Source organism: Rhinolophus ferrumequinum, chromosome 23 (assembly GCF_004115265.2).
Source record: "Rhinolophus ferrumequinum isolate MPI-CBG mRhiFer1 chromosome 23, mRhiFer1_v1.p, whole genome shotgun sequence".
NCBI lineage: Eukaryota > Metazoa > Chordata > Mammalia > Chiroptera > Rhinolophidae > Rhinolophus > Rhinolophus ferrumequinum.
Genome location: NC_046306.1, coordinates 19,090,629 through 19,111,114, shown reverse-complemented (window position 1 = coordinate 19,111,114; position 20,486 = coordinate 19,090,629). Strand labels below are relative to the sequence as shown.

General features: G+C 48.6%; 1 protein-coding gene across 1 annotated transcript; it reads right to left on the bottom strand.

Annotated features, from left to right (window-relative positions):
* Window positions 1-148: 148 nt before the first annotated feature.
* On the bottom strand, window positions 149-19,712 carry SLA2 (Src like adaptor 2). The gene is given in 9 exon segments (XM_033094424.1): window positions 149-1,056; window positions 1,059-1,182; window positions 1,593-1,725; window positions 2,718-2,867; window positions 11,252-11,355; window positions 13,401-13,487; window positions 13,858-13,957; window positions 16,519-16,646; window positions 18,710-19,712. Coding segments are annotated over 8 exon segments (849 nt in total). The 5' UTR covers window positions 16,604-16,646; window positions 18,710-19,712; the 3' UTR covers window positions 149-990.
* Between the last annotated feature and the right edge of the window lie 774 nt (window positions 19,713-20,486).

Genomic DNA, 20,486 nt, shown 5'->3' with positions numbered 1-20,486 from the left:
CAACCTGTTGATATACCTGGTAAAGCCTTTCCCACCTCACCTCTTGCCTGAGAACCTAGTGGAAACACCAGAGGGGGTGCCCTCCCACCCCCAGCCATCTTCCCTTTTCCTCTCCCTGCTCCCAGCAGCTCCAGCCAGACCTTGTTCCTTTTCTGGCTTTGTGGAGAGAGGGCTTGTCATTTCTGATGCCCTGTGCCCTGCCCAGCACTGAGAACCACACATGACTGACCCCATCGCAGTGCGCTAGGCTCAGAAGATGTCATGTTGCATTTGGCCACAAGATGGCAAGGCACTGTAGCTGGTTAAGGCTTGGCCAGGTCTGAATAATAAGCCACAAAATGAAACAGATCTGAGAGCTACAACTGTCCAGAGGGGTTAGATGGGGACATTTGAGAACCTGGACTGTCAGAGATCCTTCTCTTTGCTCTGGGGTCAGGGGGAGGCAGGACAGCGCAGGTTCTGTTGCTGTGGTGAACCATCCACCCCTCTGCTTTCCAGTCCCTTCTAGGCCACAGCCCTACCTTCTAAGGTAGTCATCCAAGTGACATGTGTAACTATTCTTTAAATGATTTTTTCTTCTCTGATGCTGGTGGTTGTTTCTACCTGGTGGGTGAGGCTGGTTAGCATTGGGAGGAGGGGTTTGAATGGGACTCGGCTGGCAGGGCTGAAAGGTGGGACTGGAAATCCCAAACTCAGGCACGACATCCGACCCCAGAGGAAGGTTAATCTCTTGGGATTAATCTCTGGCCCCACTCTCAACTGGTCTGTACTTGAACTAGAGGTTGCAGGTGGGTCATGGTACTAGGAGGAGCTTAGTGACTTTTTTTTTTAAGAAGCAACTTTCCATTTAATCACTACATGGCTGTTTGCTTAGGGGAGGACGTGAGTGACTTCTTAGGGCTGAGAGGAAGCAGAGGATACAGGGGGACCTGAATGTGCCTCTGTCCCTGCCCTCCCCTCACTCAGTGTACAGTCTCGCCTCTGGGGTGCTCAGTCAGGCTGAGCTGAGTTGGATTCTAGGTGCTGCAGCCTTGGTTCCCCTTTCGGCCTCTGCTTGGGGCTTTGGCATCGTCCAAGGAGATGTCATCAGTCAGGCTGATGTAGGAGCTGAGGGCTTCCCGGAGCCCCTCGCTGAGGAGAGACGCCTCCCCTGTGGCAGATGCTTCAGAGAACAAGAGGGAGCTGTGCAGAGGGGAAAAGAGCCGGGTCAAGGAGCCTCATCCTCCCTGCACTCACCACACGGTTCGCCGTTTTTCACGTCACTCGTGCTGGAAAACTCATGGCTCCCTGTTCCCTGTCGTATCAAACCCCAGCTTGACTTCTCCACTCAGGACTGGGACTGTCTCTTCTGTCCCATGTTGCCTGACCTCCCTTCCATGCTGGCCGCCGTGGTGTCCACGCATGCCCCGTGTCCATGGCTGCTTTCCTCCCTGCCAGCCCCTTACACACCTGCTGAGCCGGGGCTGGCCTCTGTGAGCTCAACCAGTGCTCACTGGCCCCCCAGTGTTCCTGAAGGTGACAGGCTCATTCTGGGTTCCCCAGGGGAGGCGTTCCACCTCAGTCCCACCTTCATGTTCTAGGGGTCCTCTTACCTGTCTAGCTCTTCCCAGTTGAGGGGCGTCCTCTGCACAGTCACAGGAAGGGGGATGTCCTTGCCAGGGATTAGGACAGCTCTACGCATGGCACAGGGCTCCTTGAGGGTGCAGCAGATGTCATCCGCCAGCTCTGCGGGGGAGACCCAGAACCCTGACCTGGCTGACCACAGCCCCCACCCTTAACGCCGAAAGCTTTACACACTTGGCACGTGGTGGCATGGTCTAAAAAGTGACAGGGCACGAGCCCCAAGCTGTTGGTCTCCTGGAGGCTGAGATGCAGTCAGGTCATTCTGGGCTAGGTTTTGGGAGATTTAATTTACTACGATTTGGGGTAAGTTGATGGGCCTTTCTGAGCCCAGTTTCTGGGTAGGAAAGTGCTTCAAGAAGAAGAAAGCTGGGGCGGCCAGATGGCTCAGCTGGTTAGAGCGCGAGCTCTTAAAAACAAGGTTACCGGTTCAATTTCTGTATAGGATGGTGGGCTGTGCCCCCTGCAACTACCATTGAAAACGGCGACTGGACTTGGAGCTGAGCTGCACCCTCCACAGCTAGACTGAAGGACAATGACTTGGAGCGGATGGGCCCTGGAGAAACACACTGTTCCCCAATTTAAAAAAAAAGAAGAAAGCTAAGGAATGTTCAATCTCTACTTGTACTGTCAGTATCTACCGCATGAGCAAGCCTTCAGAAAACCCCTGATCAGTTTCCCCCGTTTCCTCTCTGCCCCTTGACACTGTGCCCTAGTGACTACATCCTCCAGTGCCTGTCACTGGAGGACAAGCACCAGAAAATGCTGAGAATCAACTGAATTCTACAACAGCAATAGCTCTGGGCCTGGTTTCTTGGGAGAGAACTGTACCTGCCACTGGGGGCTTTGCCTCGGAACCACAGCAGTGGGTGAGTGACTGGCCTGCGCTCACACAGGAGGTCTGTGCTGTCAGGGCATGGGGTGAAGACGGCTCCCAGCCTGTGTTTCTTGGCACGGGGACTGGCATGAAGATAGGGGTGGCCCCTCTTCCATCTGTCTGGATATTCTTGAGCAGGTAAAGTATCGTAAGGGCACACTGTCTGCTCCCCCAAGACCTCACAGCCCCGTCTTCTCACAGAGGCGGGGAAGGGCCGTACCAGAGTAATGGTCCACCAGGGCCTGCAGGGAGGGGAAGGTGAGGCGTGGTGAGATGTACAGCCAGCCATTGTCAAGGCGCTGGATCCTGTAGTGTCTGATCCGGTCCCAGGATGCAGGGCGGCTGAGGCGGATGGACAGGGAATAACAGCCTGAGGAGGAAAGGGTCCAAGGTGGGACTGGGGCCCTGCTGGGACCCAGCCCCACCCAGGTTGGGAGGAAGAAGAGATGAGGTGGCCACAGAGAATCGCCATGGGCCCAGACGGAAGGGAAGTGGGCCGGGGACGGACAGAGACTTGCTGTCTTGGTCATAAATGAGCCCACATTCATCACAGATAGGGCTCTCGTGAGGATGAAATGAGACGACGCACATGGCCCACAGGACAGAGTCTGGCACAATTTAAGTGACTATTAAATGTTGGCTGTTATTATAAAGACTCAAGTGGGCAGAAGTGTTAGAATGTGGAAAATGTGTCAATAGATATCAGTAAGGATGTGGAGAAACAGGAACTCTCTTACCCTGCTGGTGAAAAGATGAACTAGTACAAGCCACTTGGGAAACAGTTGGCATTAAGTAGTGGAATGTGCACATACCTCAGAGCCCAGCAGTGCCACCCCAGCATGTTACCTTGGAAATGCACGAACAAGAATATTCATAGCAGCATTGTTTGGAAAAGCCCAAAGCTGCAAATAGCCCATATGCACTCAACAGAATGGTGCATTATAGAATGTAATACTACACAGCAATAAAAGTTAATAACCACTACACATATAAGCACAGATAAACCTTAAAAATAACAAGCAGAAGCAGCAAGTCACTGAAGCATACATTCAGTATGATTCTATTTAAATAAAGGTCAAAGGCAGTCATGACTATTGCATAGAGATACATGTATGGCAGAGCTATGAAGAAAATAACTGAATGATTAACAGTGAATCATGGAAGGGGCTTCAAAAGGATTGTTATTGTACAATTTCTTAAGCTGGTAAGTGGGCCCCTGGATGTTGGTTTTCTTATTAGTCTTTAACCTACATATGTATATTATATACATTGATGTATGTGACAGAATTTTTCCAGTTTTGCTATAATAAAATGCACACGTTTAAAGTTTACAGTTTGACAGCTTTCAACAAAAATTTTAATTTTTACAAAAAGACTTGACTAGACAAGGAAAGCACATAGTTGAAAAATGAACAGAGGAAAAAAAAAGTAAAATCATAATATACAGGCCTCTAAGAGTTTCCAGCAGATAAGGATACATCTGGGAGCACTTGATAACTCTAAAATGGGATTCATTTCTTAAGTCAACACTTCATCAAAGCCAAATGGGAAGAGGGTGCTTAGTGAAATAATATTCTGTTATTGCTATAATCTAATGATCTAAAGCTATCTGTGGCTTTCATTTATTGAGTCCTTACTGTGTGCTCTATACGGATTATCTCATCTAATTCTCATAACCACCTTATGAGGTAGGTACAATTATGCCCACTTTACAGATGAGAAAACTGTGTCAGAGAACCTGGAAGAAGGAAAAGGCACTGACCCTGTCACTTAACCTTTCCCTGTTGAATGCCAACAAAAAGGCAGGAGTGAATCCCAAACCACAGGCATGGCTCAGTTTTAGGAAGCATTTATTTTGACGTGATCTAAACACTCCAATTAAAAGGCAGAGATTTTCAAATTGGATTTTAAAAAGTAAGACCCAACTATATGATAAACACACTTTGAATATTAAAACACAGGCTAAAAGTAAACAAGAATGTATTGTGCAAACATTGATCATAGGAAAACTGGAGTGGTTATAATGGTGTCCAAGTAGAATTCAAGACCATGAATATTACCAGAGATATGGGGGACATATCAAGACATAAAAATCCTGAATTTGTATGCACCCAACTATAGAGATTCAAAATATATGAAGCAAAATGGACAATATTAATAGAAAAAATAGCCATCCATAATTATAACTGGAGATTTCAACATTCCTCTCTCAGTGCTTGAGATAGGACAGAAAATCAAGAAGCCTATAGAAGACTTGTACAATACAATCAACCAACTTGACTTAATAAACAGCACTGCACCCGTCAACAATACACATTTTCTTTTAAGAACACATGAAATATTCGAGATAGACTATAGACTGGGCCATAAAAACAAATTTAAAAAGACTGAGATCATTAAAGGTATGTTCTCTGACCACAACAGAATGAAATTATAAATTATAATAACAAAAAGATACCTGCACAATCCCCAAATACTTGGAAATAACATAGGGATCGAAGAAGAAATCACAAGCAAAATTTGAAAATATTTTTAAATAAAACAAAAATTTGTGAGTTCAGCTAAGTCAGTACAGCTAAGATACAGTTGTAGCTTTAAATGCTTAAAATTGAAGAAAGGTCTAAAATAAATTAAGCTTCCACCTTAAGAAGCTAGAAAAAGAATTAAGTAGAAAGAAACAAAGACAAAGCAAAAATAAAACGGAAAACAATGGAGAAAAATCAAACCAAATGCTGATTCTTTGAAAAGATTGATAACATTGATAAACCTCAAACTAGATTGATCAAGGAAGAAAAATAAAAGAACACACAAATTACCAATATCAGGAATGAAGGGGGGACATCACTATAGATCCTACCCACATTAAAAAGCGTTAATAAGAGCACATTACAAGCAACTTTATTAAGAATATGTAAATTCTACAACTTGGATGAGACAGACAATTCCTTACAAGACAAATTACCAAAACTGACACAAGAAAGAGAAATTTTGAATAGCCCTGTATCGGTTACAGAAATTAGATTCATAATTTTCAAACTTTCCACAAAGAAAGCAGTCCAGATGGCTTCACTAGTGAGTTCTATCAAACATTTACAAAAGAAATACGCAAATATATGGTAATGGGAGAACTGACTCTGGGTGGTGAACACACAGTGGGATTTATAGATGATGTAATACAGAATTGTACAGCTGAAAGCTATGTAACTTTACTAACAATTGTCACCCCAATAAACTTTAATTTAAAAAAATAATACCAATTTTACACAAACTCTTAAATATAAGAGGAGGGAACACTTCCCCTCCCAGGCTAGCATTACCTTGATATAAAAACCAGAAAAAAACATTACAAAAAAACCAATAGACCAATATCCCTCATATACACAGATTTAAAAAATTCTTTAAAAACTGTTAGCAAACTGAATCCAGCAAATATAAAAAGGATAATACATTATGACCAAAGTGGCTTTATCCCAGGAATACAGGTTGATCTAAAAATTGAACATCAGTGTAAGTTACTGTATTCGTAGAATAAAGAAGAAAAATATGATCACCTGGAGAAATGCAGAAAAATCAATTTGACAAAATTCAACACCAACCCTTCCACAAAACAGAAAACTATGAATAGAAGGTGTAATGTTTCCTATTGCAAGTTCAGTAAAATCTATTTCAGATTTATGATCTCCAGAACTGTAAATCTGTGTTGTTTTAAGCCACTAAACTGTTGAAATCAAATCAATGTGTCAGCAGTTCTATGCTGCTTCTGCAGGCTCTACAGGAGAATCAATTTCTTTGCCTTCAAGTTCCTAGAAACTACCTGCATTCCTTAGCTCATGGTCCTTTCTCCATCTTCAAAGCCAGCAGCATGGCATATGCCAATGTCTCTCAAACTCTGACTCTCCTGCCTCCCTCTTGCAAAGATGCCTGTGATTTCATTGGGTTTATCTGGATAATCCATGATAATATCATCTCAAAATAATTACATCTATAAATTTACTTCACAGGTTCCAGGGATTAAAACCTGAATATCTTTCGGGGGGCTATTATTCTGCATGCCACAGAGAGGTACATCCTCTCAACCCGACACAGAACATCTGAAAAATCTACAGTAATATCATACTTTAATGGGAAAGGCTGAAGTTTTCCTTCTAAGATTGGTGTGGACCCTGAGAAGGAATTTATCTGTTAAAATGGACTCCCCATGGTCAACCGAGGGCCCATTTGCCGACAGGGGTCCTCACATACTCTGTATACTGGGAAGAACCTCAGATTGAATTCTTGGCTTTTCACACTATGCCCTGCTTGTTTATACTGAGTCAGTCACTGCTGGGAAGCCCCAGGTTCCTCCTTTGACCAATGGACTGAGATCTGTCCCATCCAATCAGAACTGCACAATTATATCCTCATTTGCATTTATACCAACCAATCAGAATGCATGATACTGACCGAGCAGGTATGTAGAATTTGGAAAACTCATTTGCATAAAATTGGACCAATTAGGAACCTTCTCCATAAAAGGTGGCCTCCCCTTTATCTTGGCAGAGCGCACTTTCAGTTTCCACTGGAGCCTGTGTTTCCCTGGTTTGCAAACTGTTTCACCTGAATAAAGGCTCTCCTTTTCCACACTTCTGGGAATTTTTGTTGACGCTGACAATAAAGCAAAACTGTTCTCTCACCACTTCACTCTTTGTACTAGAGGTCCTAGCTAGTGTAATAAGGCAAGAAAAACAAAAGGTATATGGATTGAAAAATAAACTATTTATAAATAATTTGATCATATATGTAGAAAATTCTAAGGAAGCTACAAAAAAGACACTAGAACAAATCGGTGAGTTTAGCAAGGCTATAGGATACAAAGACAATATACTTTGAGAAGTGAGGAGTAGAGTCCCTGCTTCCTTTTCCTTGCTCTCTACCTGATTCTGGAGGCTCTTTGACCTCTGTACCTTTAAGAAGAGTCTCTTCTGGATCTGTGCTGTGACCCTGAAAAAGCGTTGTGGTTGGAAAAGGACTAAATATCTGAGAACAGGCCCCAGAGGCCAACCAACCCAGCTAACCTAAGTGACCTAGTCCCTACATCCTCTGCATGGTTCTTCAGCCACCCCACCCTGGCCACTGTCACCACAGTTGCTAGAACCAGGAAGGGTAGCTACCGAGGATGGGGCTGGTAGGCTCGAGGGTAATAAGCTCTGTCAAACCCATGTGGGGCTGTCAACCCCATTGGGAGGACCGGTCACTCACAAGGCTATCTGTGAGTGGCCTATATGCCTGGTATCCTGCTGTTCCTTCTCACTGCACGCTCTGGCCAGTCCCAAATACCTACTGTTCTCTTCCAGTTCCATCCAGGTCATCTCCTTTTTAACTCAGACTTCCTGGGTTCGTTCACATTGCACACAGGGTCACATACTGTAACATCCCTATGCCCTATGCTCACTAACTGTGTCCTAAGCACATTATTTGGCCTCTCTGATCTGTTTCTTCATCTGTAAAGGGGGGTAATCATTGACCAGATTGCCCCAAGGATTCAGGTGGTGAAGCAGGGAAACCAGTTAGCAGTATCTGGCACATAGCAAGCACCCAGTAATGCTTATCAGGCCCCTGGTCCTTTGCTCATGCTTTCCTTTTATATGGACTCTAGGAAATGGTGGGGGAGCTTTCCCCTCCCTTCTCCAGACACTGAGTAGGGTTCTTGGGAGCTCACAGGCCCCAGGTCTTCCTCCTTGTTCCACACACTGGCTTGAAGTCCCTGCAGAATTCCCTTCACAGAGATACATCTGGACCTTGGGCCAAAGAAAAGCTGGTCACTCTCTCAGTCAACAGTTAACCTCTGTTATAAATAACAAGATGCATTGTGTAAACATAAAACACATTGTCTCTTACTACTTAATTCTGGGTTCCCTAGACTGGAAATGTGTTTTCAAACTTCAAAGAACGTAAGAACCATCTGGAGAGCTTGTGAAGGAAGCAGATTTCCGACCTCTGCACCCAGCAGTGCGATTCGGTAGGTGTGAGGTGGGGCCCAAGCGTCTGCCCGGTCAAAAAGTTCCCCCGACAATTCCTGTACACTCGAGTGTGAGAACCCCTGCTCTAGGACGTCACACGGGGCCCTAGAGCTGCAGTATCAAACAGTTTTTTGACCATAAACCACAGTATGAAACTTTACACTATGACCCAGGACACAAACAAGTTTGATGAAGCAATATTTTCCCCAACCCCAATGATGAACCCTGATGTTTTCTGCTGTATTTCACTTCACTCACTGGTCCAGATCCACTAAATCCGAAATAGAGAGCCCTGGGTTTCAACCTCAGAATCACCTGGGGCTTTTGCAGACTCCAGGGCCCAGGCTAAACCCCTGACCCATTAAACCAGAAACTTTGCGAGTGGGTGCAGCTCCTCTATGTGATCCCAACGCGTAGTAGCCAAGGTATAGATCAGCCAGCGGTTCTTAAAGTGGGGTCCCCAGGCCGCCAGCAGCAGCAGCAGCAGCAGCAGCAGCAGCATCTCCTGTGAACTTGTGGGAGAGGCGAATTCTCGGGCCTCGCCCCACACCTACCAAATCAGAACTGCCGGGCCTGGGGCCAGTCGCTTGTTCTAACGAGCCCTCCAGGTGACACTGATGCCCACCCAGGTTGGAGACCCACTGAACTAAACTGATTGCTTGGCCCACGGATGAGTCATGGCTTGCAGCTTGATAAACTGTCCAAAAAGAAGCCCGGATGAGAGATCAGAAGTTAGTACTGGGGAAGCCTTCGCTTTTCCTGCAGAATTGGCAAATCTCTTCCTTTTCTGATCCTGAGAGCTGCATTCTCATCTATCCCCTTTTTGTGTTGCCATGGAAAAGTTCCGAGTCAAGTCTCACCTTAATCCCAGTCACAATGTGAATCCCTATCTGCTGTCTCCTTTATTTCTCAGCTATTTCCCCTTGTATATGTGCCTTTTTAGGAAACGGACAGAATGGCGATAAGGGCTGGTGTCATACGGGGACTCTGGTCCCGCTCCCCGCACAAGAACGCAGGACGTGGTGAGGCCAAAAAGGAACACCAACAGAGCCATGGGTACGGGGTTCATACCACTATAGTCTCGCTGGAGGCTGGGTTGGAGACACAGGAAGCAGGAGCCGCAATCTGCCGTCCACTTCTCTGCCAACCAACCCCTTGCTAACTACAATCCGCACTTGCTAGCTCAGCCATGGCACTTATCTCAGCGGCCAATGGCTAACTGGTTACAGCTGATGGCCAGCTAGTCACAGCTGATGGCCATCTACTACCCGAGCCAGCACCTTTCCACGTGAGGCCGAAAGCCTGGAAACTGCTCTCTGGGACTCTGTCCCCACAGCTGGTCACTGTGCTCTTGGGGTTGAACCAGGCCAGAGATGGGGGTGGGGAGCTGAGCACGAAGCACTTCCTGTGGCTTTCAAAGCTCACCAGGGCCCTGTCTGCAGTGCCCCTGCCCCAATCAGCACCACTGCTGTGGTTTCCTGTTTGCAGCTGCTGCACTCGGACCAGGCCCCCACCCCAAAGCCTATGGGTGTGTATGAAGGTGGGATGCTGATGCTGCCTAGAAAATAGCAGGAGGGGCTGGGAGAAGTCAACTCAGGGAGCTCTCCAAAGGAGAGGAGGAAAGGTAAGGACTTGCTAGAGGGGTGTCAGGTGGGAGGCTGAGGAGAGAGCAAAGGACCTGGAGAACCCATCACAGTTGGTTAAATTAGAGTGAGCACAGAAGGCTGGTCTTCACTCCTAAATATCTCCCCCCAGGCCACTACTGTGCTTACAGTTCCACCATTATTGTCACATGTGGGCCTTTCTTGGGTGTCAGAAGTGAGGTGAACCTTGGCTGGGTTTGAATTCCAGCTCTGCACTTCTTAACTGTGTCTCCCCAAGCAAACTGTTTTTCTTCTCTAAGCCTCAATTTCCTCATCTGTAAAATGGGGACAATGGAAGAACAACCCCCACAGGGTTGTTTGAAGGCACGGAAAGGGCCTAACAAATGTGGGTGCTGACACTCCTTTAACATCCCTTTCTGTCCTGCTGTAAGGAACTCAGGGTGGCAGCTCAAAAGGAGGCAGGGGAATCAGAGACAGACTCCATTAACTTTGTGCTTTGTTTGCAAAAGCCCTGCACCTGACGTGGGAGAAGTCCCCTATGAATGTGCAATGTAACACGTCCCTACACCTTTTCAGGCAGGGGAATCAGAGACAGACTCCATTAACTTTGTGCTTTGTTTGCAAAAGCCCTGCACCTGACGTGGGAGAAGTCCCCTATGAATGTGCAATGTAACACGTCCCTACACCTTTTCAGGCCTCTGTTTCCCCATCTGAACAGCAGGGAGAAGATCATAAGGTGACTTCTAATGGGTGTTTTTTTTTTGGCTCTTACTGCCTCGTCAGAGACCTTGTCAACTTTTTGCCAGGAGATCAGGATCATGTGTCTTGGGGAAGGAGGAATCATTGCTATCAGGGCAGGGAAATCCTGCGACTATGCTCTATTACAAGTCCTAGTTGTGAAGTGTTGGCTGAGCCTGGATCCCTACTGTGGGCCATTCATACCCACTGTTCGAAATAAAGGCAGGTTATTGCTCCGTTGCTGATGGGTGGTCATGGCAGCAACAAGGTGATCTGTCAGCCAGACTGGCCAACTCTAAGTCCAGGTACTCCAGCCCTTTGCACCTGGCCTCCAACCTCTACCCCCAAGTCACATCACATGTTGACTCGTGGCACTTAAGGGACAAGCCTGGGGCGGGGCTGAGCTTACCCACCTCTCCTGGTCTGGCTCTCCCGGATGAGAAAGGCCCCTCCACAGTTTCCAGGCAGCAGCAGCAGTTCCTCCGCTTTCTCCCGGCTCAGACCCTCATACAGCCACCTGGGGGAGAAGGAAAGGGGGAACAGGAGTCACCCTGAAGGTGGATGGGCCAAAACTCTAAAGGAACCCGTCCTCCCTCTCTGGGGCTCACAGTTCCACCTGTACCATGAAGAACTGGCCTCAAGTCTCAAAGGGCTCCCCAGGTTTGCCCTTCTGGTCCTGGTTCCAGGAGGACAACCTCATGGGGTCAGGCCCAGGCTTTTCTGCCTGGAGACCTCATTCCCAAGGGTCCAGGGAGCTGAGGGCAAGTTGGGTGACCCTGGTCTCCTCTCACTGCCCAGGTCCCCCAGCACCCCTATGCTATCCTCTCACTTTTCCAAGCCTTCACCTTTCCAAGAATCACCTGGTTTTTCTTTTTGTTGTTTTGTTTGAATTTTAGTAAATATTTTATTTGAGCATTTTAAAGTTTAACTTTGTAGCCAAAGGTATGCGGGTGAGCCTTTATTCATTATCACTGAAATCTAACTATTTTTAAAGCTTATTTGTGGACAGAAAGGTTGGAGCTCGAATGTTGAAGACATTCTAAAATTTTGGAAGAAAACATGCAGCCCTTCAATCACCATACATGCCCACCAAAGCACCGCTCTTCCACAATCCTGCTCCTCAGTGCCTCTTTCCCTGCTGGAATTTTGATTCCTCGGATTCCATGTTTTCTTTCCTCTTTTCACTTAATCTGTCACCTATACATGCCAGTGAAGGATTGAACTGCAATGGGCAGTTCAGGGTAGTCTGGCAGGAAGTTTTTAGTTTACTAGTCCATCAGCCTCCTAAGTCCCCAGGGTCATGCCCTGTGGTCCCAGCAGAGCCTACAGAAGCTGACTGGATGGAAATGGCTGCCTCCCTGTCATTTTGTGAAATTCCACAGTCAAAGCCAGCGTCAGGGTTGAGTTGATTCCAAGTAAATAAATTAGAGAAGCTGCAATTTGCTTGGTGCCAGCAGCAAACTTAGCCTTGTTTTATAGTAAATAAGTCATTCTGGTTGAGTTATGAAAATTATCATATGTCTTTGAAAACTGAGGATGTAAATGAAGGAGTGACAGGGAAGGGGTCTCTTGGAGGTAGTCAGTGTTTCCTTGGCTTAAACTTAGTGCCATGCTGTGGATGTAAAACCTCCAGCCAGGAGGCCCAGGGCATCAGGAAACACGTGGCAAGGTGGGCTTCAGCCAGCTTGCAGAAACCTCTGTGCGAAGACCAAAGGAGAGGAGGAAAGGTAAGGACTTGCTAGAGGGGTGTCAGGTGGGAGGCTGAGGAGAGAGCAAATGACCTGGAGAACCCATCACAGTTGGTTAAATTAGAGTGAGCACAGAAGGCTGGTCTTCACTCCTAAATATCTCCCCCCAGTCCCTACTGTGCTTACAGTTCCACCATTATTGTCACATGTGGGCCTTTCTTGGGTGTCAGAAGTGAGGTGAACCTTGGCTGGGTTTGAATTCCAGCTCTGCACTTAACTGTGTCACTTTCACCAGCCAGACACACGGCGAGCCTCAGAACAGGGATGTCATCCAGTGCTGGAGCCACACTTTCTCTAAGAACTGAACAGCAGCTATCACAGCAGTGTGTATACACAGGGACACATTCCTGATTCAGGTGGATCCCACAGAAGGCAGTGCACTTCCTATCTCTCTCCTGGCATAGAATCTGCTCTGGAGTCAGTTTCTTTTGTCACTCAGTCTTGGTGAGAGATGGCTCGCATTTGGTAAGAGACCCTGTGTCCCGTGCCTGGCCCTCTCTGGGAGGCACCTTTTGGAAAGGCAGGCCTATCACATGGGGAGCCAGCCCCTCGTTTTCTTGCCTCAGGACATTTATGCAGGCTGCTTCCATCGGCAAGTCCCTTCCAGCATTCTCCACCACCACATTCCTGCCAGAGTCTGTCCTCTGGTCTCCTGAGTCTCACAGGAAGATGTGAGAATGTTAGCTGTCAGCTCCACCTGATGGCAGGGCCTGGGCCTGATTCTCCTCTGTCCCCAGCTTTGATCAACACAGGACTGGGCATAAAGGACTACATAGCCAAGTCCCCTAAGGCGGGACATGGGGTGGGAACTCACCCATGGGAAATTTTGGCCACATGGACGCTGGGGATGCTGTACTCTCTGCCTGAGACCTCCGACAGCACTGTCCACCAGTCTCCATCCCTGCAAAGAGAAAGGAGGGGACCCCTCTCAGAAGGGCCATGGCCCAGAAACGGCTCTTGCAGGATTTACAGGGACCCTCCAGACTGGATCCCACCTGAATTTCCCAGACGTCCTTGCACCAGACAGGCCAGGTACCTCTTGGGTGGTAGATGGCATACTCAGGGGCCCCTGTACAACTGTCCACCCACTGCTTCTCCCTGCAGGTGTGTCAAACTGCCTGAAATCCCACCTTGAGGACCAGGTGGAAACACAGCACCAAAGTCCATGGTCTTTTCTCCTGGAGGGAGGGGCCCCCGCTCCCATCAGTGCATCTTCAGGGGTCAGGGGCAGGGAGCAGAGCACCCCACCCAGTGCCTGTGGAAGGACTTACTCAGAGATGACGGTCAGTGGCTCCCCCAGTCTCAGTGACAGCTCTGCCTTCTCGCCTACTGGAAAACTGCCCAGAGCCACGGCTGTGGCCTTGCTCCTCTCTGGATGGAGACAGAGATAGTTGCCCTCTTGACCAGCCCTCTCTCCAGACATGAGGTCTAGTGGAGTCTGGGCTCCCACCAGCACCTCTCCCACATGCGCCTCACACTGGTTCCAGTATGTCTCCCCAGACACATGTGGAGATCCCCACGGTGACCCCAGACAAGAGCTCCTCAGAGCCCAGGGGACTCTCCTCGGAACTGTCTGCAGCACAGGGCCTGGCCATCCCACGGTGCAGGGAAATGCCTGATGCCAGAATAATGACACAAGCAAGGCTCGTGGAGGGTGTTCTCTGACAAGGGTGGAACCAGGTGGCCGGGAAAGGTCCCTTCCCCTCCCGGAAGCCCTCGCTTTGCGCCCCTAGGAGCCACGTAGCCGCATGTGCTGTCCCTTCGATTGGCCCCCTCCACCTGGCTTTCTCACCTTCATCCTTCACTCCCTGGAAGAAATGACCCTTCTTTTGGGAAGCCTTCCCTGATGACCCCCTCAGCACACATCCTTAGTCAGAGTCCCTTAACACACACTGTTGCCAAAATCGAACAAAACTGTAATTGATTATTGGTTAAGCACCTGTTTCTGGGACTCGACAGTCCCTGCAGGCAGGGAATGAGCCTATCTTGTTCACTGCTGGGAAGCCTGGTCCTGTACAAGGCCTGGCACGTGGTAGAGCCTTAGATTTGGGACAGATGCGAGGCTGATGGACACCAATGACTCATGGGAGGGGTTGCCCAAAATCCATGCTTCTGCTGGGACCAAAGGTAGACCTACCGAGGCCCATCTTCCCCTTGGAGACCCTGACAGAGAGGGAAACAACGTTCCCCTCAGGTCCTGCAGGTAGGGAGGGCATCCCCCCCTCGGTAGCCGGGGCATGACTCAGAGCAGCCTTGGGGTTGCTGCCTGTGGCTGCATTCGGAGGAAACGAGATGGAGGTCTGTGTGGTTTCCAGGTCTCTTCCTGCTGGGTCTGCTGGGCCCCAGGCTCTTGGCGCAGACCGAGTGGCTAAAAGGAGGCAGCTGCCTCCCCATCAGGCGTCCTGCAGGGCCAAGGGCCTCGATGCCTGTTGGGCCTGAAGAGGCTGGTGTCAGGGAGATGAGGACACAGGGCTGAGGGGTGGGAAGGGATCCCGAGCTATTGCAGGGGAGTTTTCCGATTGGGGACAGCTCCTGCCAGACACCGCTGTGCAGACACTTGGCTCTGCAGTCTCCTAGTTCTGTTAAAGTGTCTGTACAGCGCTTCCTCCTAAAAGTGCTGCTCGGTGTGGGGTAATCTTGTTATCTGTGATAGTGAATTTTATGTCTCAACGTGGCTAGGCCACAGTACCCCGATATTTGGCCAAACACCAGTCCAGAGGTTGCTGTGAAGGTATTTTTTAGATGAGATTAACACTTAAATCAGCAGACTTTGAATAAAGCAGATCACCCTCCATAATGGGGGTGGGCCTCTTCCAGTCAGCTGAAGACTTTAAAAGTAACAGACTGAGGTTGTTTGCGGAAGTGGGAATTCTCCTCCAGACTCGGCTCTGGAATTCTGCAGCATCGACTCTTCCCTGGCTCTCCAGCCTGCTGGCTTGCCCTGCAGATTTCAGGCTTGCCAGCCCCACAACTGTATTGAGTCCATTTCTTAAAATAAATTACCTCGGTGTCTACACACAGACACATACCCCAACCCCACCCCATTGGTTCTGTGGTTGTTTCTCTGGAGGCCTCTGACGAATACAATTATCAAACCCCAAATCAGGATGTGATTTGAGAAGGGACTTGTGGGGCTATTTTGGGGAATGAGAAACAAACCAAGGACTATAGTTTTGACATGAAAATATGAGAATTTATTTTGATTGTCTAACTGTCCTAAAAAATAGTTTTAGTCAGGATGATCTTAGAAAAAAACCACTGGTATAGGTTCAGCATAGGCATTGTGTGTGCTAATTTTTTCCATTTGCCACAGCTGTAATTTTGCTTCAAGCATTTCACAGCACCTCTCGGGATAAGAGGAGAGACTGGCGCATCTCCGTTCACGTACAACTTCCTGTGATGACGGGAATGTTCTATAATTGTGCTGCCAATTAAGGGAGCCACGGGCTTTGAGCGTTTGAAATGTGGCTGGGGTGACTGAGGAGCTGAATATATAATTGTATTACATTTAAACTAATTTTAGCTTACATTTCAATAGCTGCCTATGACTAGAGCCTACGATAACGGACAGGGCAGCTATGGAGAACTACCGAAATGGGGTTGGTCTTAGTTGCCAGCTCAGTCTCTAAATAAACTGCTGAAGGAGGGGGCAAGCCTTGGGAGACACCTGGGGGACGATCACGCCCTCCTGGTTATCACCTGTCACTCTCTCACATGGTTCCTTTACCTGGTTGTCTGATGTTGACTGTGCAAATGTAAGCCCCACAGGAGCAGGGGCCCTGCCTGCATGGCTTGGCTCGCAGGGGAGGGCCTGGCGTACAGCAGGCAGGTGCTCACTGACACTTGAGCTGTGGCGGAGTGGCTGGTCAGGGAGGCCCAGTGCAGCCCCAGTGCCTGCGGAGGGCCTGGCGGTCCTGGGCCCTGTCACCTACCTGCTGGCACGGGCATGGGGTACTGCTCGTGGACAGAGGGGCTTGGGCTTGGCAGGGTTTTCCCTCTGCTGGGCTGACTTCCCATCGTTCCTCAGCAGAACTCTCAGAAGCACATCGTTGAGAAAAATCTGAAAGAGACACTGGGTTGGGGGCAGAGCTGTGGCTCCAGGGCTGGTCCCCAGAGATACCCTCTCTCCCTGGCTCCACCCTGCTGACCGCCTTGCTGAGGCATGTGAATAATCTTCCTCCCATCAGGACCAGGCTCCCGACGCTGAAGGCTGTCTGCAAACTGGACCGTTTTCTCTGCATCCCATCTTTATGATGCTGCAGCCAGGCTGTGTTCTGTCTCTGGACCTTTGTGTAAGCGGTGTACCCTCCCACTGGCGAGAATATCCTTTTTCCCCTTCGGGCCTGCTCGATCCCATCCTTCCCAGGAAGTTTGCCCCGAATCACCCAGCCTTCGCTGATCATTCCGATGGCCTACTCAGAACCATTTCCTGACTTGGGTGATGGGACAATGACAGGATGGAGTTCACTCCAGACATACCAGGACTGATGGCTAGGGTCAGAGGTGGGCAACGGGGATCTGAGAGGGTTTGGGGGCTGGTGTCACAATAGGCTAAGGTGACACTGAGAAGTTACTGGTGTCACAGGGGAAAGGAAGATGAATGGAAGGCTGTATGACACAGCCTTGGCACACATCTCTCTCTCTCTCTCTCTTAAGAAAATCCAAGGGGAGATCTTTCCTGGGTAGCATGAATGATTAATTCAGACCAACCAGGCTGGAGCTGTGAGACCTCAGGAACAGTATGTAATGTTTCTGAGTCTCATCTGTGAATCAGGGATAATACTGAGTCCACAGGGCTGGGGGGTGGGGGGTAGGGAGGAGTAGAGGAGCCTGGTACAGAGTGGGTGCTCAGTAAGTTTCCTTTCCCCTGCTTCAGCAAGACAGTCACCACAATCACCAACTGCACTAAACCCAGAAACTTCTTCCCGCTGCAGGTGGAGCTGGGGGATGGGCCCGAAGGAGGTAGAACTGCACTCAGGCTGGAAGCCCCCAGCATTCTCTGCTAGCTTCCTTCTCCTGGCCTGGCCAGGAAGCCTCCTGGGGGGCAAAATGAAGACAATGGGGTGGGCAGGCCTAAAAGGAGGAGGTATGGGTCACAACTTTGAAGAGAGAAAACCTGATCATTACTTAGAGAAGTATCTGAACACGCGTTAGGCGCTTTCTCGGGGACCTGGGCCAGTGAGTGGATAGAGTTGGTCAAGAGCAGCTGAAGCCAGCATGTTGCCCACAACTGGTTTTCGTTTTTTTTTTTTTAACTTTTTTTTATTAGTTTCAGGTGCACAAAACAATATACTAGTTAGACATTTATCATTTATATCCCTCACACAGTGATAACCCCCCTCCCCCCATTCACTACCCCTCTGACATCGCACACAGCCATTACATTTCCACTGTCTCTATTCCTAATGCTGTACTCTGCTTCTTGTAACTATATATATATATATATATATATATATATATATGTAAAATTGTAGTTGATGTTCAACCACAAGTGGTTTTTGATCATCTCACTTGATCCTTTGAGAGGTCAGCAGGGTTTGAATCCCATTCAGATACAAGAACCAGGGCCCAGAGAGAGCGACCTCGTGCTGTCATGTAGCTGGTTAGTGCAGAGCTGGGTCTACAATCCACGTCTTTGTGTTTTTGTGCTTCGGAAGATAATTTCTCAGCAGTGGAGTAAGAGTGATGAATCTGGGTTGAGCTAAAGGGAGACCTCCCTCTCTTTCAACTGAGAAATAGCACCCTTTTGGGAGGAACTGACAACTCTAGAGCTGAAAGTGTTTTCACATTATAATCCAGACTCCTCTTATTCACTGACGATGGAAGGATGGGGCCCAGAGAGGGTCACAAAGTCACATAGCAAGTTGGTAACTGAGATGGGACCGGAGTGGGCACACAGGCAAGCTGGAGGGAACAACATAATTCTCCAGAGGACAGAGGTGGACGGGGAGGCCTCGGTTCCTTCAGGGACCCTCAGAAACCACCTCTCTTACTTACAGCCTCAGAACCACTCCTCCTTCTCCTTAAGCTTTTCTCCCCAACCATAAAGCCCACTCCCAGTCTGAGGGGACCATCCTGCCTCACAGTCCCAAGGCCACTAAAAACAAAAACAAGCATACTTACTGGTTTCCTGTCATCAGAGGGTTGGGATGGGGGCTCAGCTAAGACGCATGTTTTGGCTGGAGATTAGGGCTTTGGGGGGCCCTTCTGGAAGTCTGCCAACATCCTCAGTCCTAGGACCTCCAGGACCCTCGTGGCCTGGGAGAAGCTTCGGGGAGAGGCTCTCGGTATCGCTTTGGGCAGCTCCGCATCTGCCTGTGGTCAGCAGTTTGTACACCTGGGATGGGACAGGAGCCCCGTGCTCCTGAGAGACCAACTGGGCAGCCCTCGCAAGCACCACCCAGCCAGGGAAGATGCCCCAGAGCTCTCTGAGCTGTCACAGGGTCCTTAAGGCTCCTGGCTTATATCTGCTGGCTCTGTGGTTCTCACAACCACTCATTTCCTCTGACGGCATCACAGACCATCGAGGAGCCACCTTCCCCAAGTTCCTGTTTCTGGGGGAGAAGTGGCTGCCTCGTCATGATCCTGGAGGGAGGTTTTTCTCTGGCTTTCCAGCTTGGTCTTGCCCAAGGCACACAGAAGTGTGGTAAATAAACAGTTTCCCATACTTACCTGATCATAGTTACCTGAGGGGGCTTGTTAGTATCAGATTCCTGGGATCCTCCCACATCTGAATTCAAGTCACCAGAGGAGCCGAGGAATCTGAATTTTAAACACTTCAAGAGATTCCTATGACGGGCAAGTCTGGGGAGCACCACTTTGGTGTGATGTGTCCCAATCTTTAATGTCTACAGGAATCATCCAGGGATCTTGTTAAACAGATTCGAGTTTGGTGGGTCTGGGGTGGGGGTTCAAGATTCTGCATTGCAAACTACTCCCAGGTAACACCCACATTGCTGGTCTGGGGACCACACCTATGGTCACTGGTTTTCCAAGTGTGGTCCCCAGGCCAGTAGCCTCAGCATCATTCAGGAATTTGTTAGACATGCAGATTCTCGGGTCCCATCTCAGACCTACTGAATCAGAAATCCCATGGGTGGGGCCAACAATATTTTCACAAGCCCTCCAACGGACTCTGACGCATACCCCCAGCTTGGGAATCACTCAGCCAGGATAAAGAAATCTCTGACAGAATTGTCTTTGATTGTGGTGTGTTACCTTCAGTCACTGAAACTTAATAAAATCCCTAGATCATTAAAATCTAAATAACCACACTCACTTGTCTTTCCATTAGGGGGATTAGCATTCTTGGAGACAGATGCTTTTTAACACAAAATGGTCCACTGCACCTAAGTAGTTCCTGACTCCAGCTCAAACTACAAAGCCTCTTGGGGGGCCTGCCCAGCCATGGCACACTCCAGCTCAGGTTCTTCCTTTCTCCCAGGGAAGGCTGGTTTGAGATTTAACTCTGTGGGTACTTGGCATGGAGAGCTGAAGGAGCCAGAGCGGTGGTGCATCCTCTGTAACAGAAAATTTTAACCAGGGTATTTGAATGGGTGACGGCCACTCAAGGATGTAGCTTGTGGCAGGGAGTGGGGAATTAGCACAGCCTCACCCTCTTGCTCCTGCCTGCATAACACTCGGATGTCCATCATCTTATTTGACAGGTACATTTTCAGATTGGTCTCAAGGTGAGGTCCATGAATGAGGCAAGAATTAGGGAATCTCTGGTCTCAAAAAAAAAAAAAAAATCCCACATACACTCCCATATATTCCCTTTCCATTCATAGCGTCATCTAAAAATGAGTTTAAAAGCTTAGATCTGCTGCTTATTAGTGTTGTGACCATTTCCATAAAGTGGAACTAGCGTGTATCTCACTGGGTCAAAAGAAGGAAACAT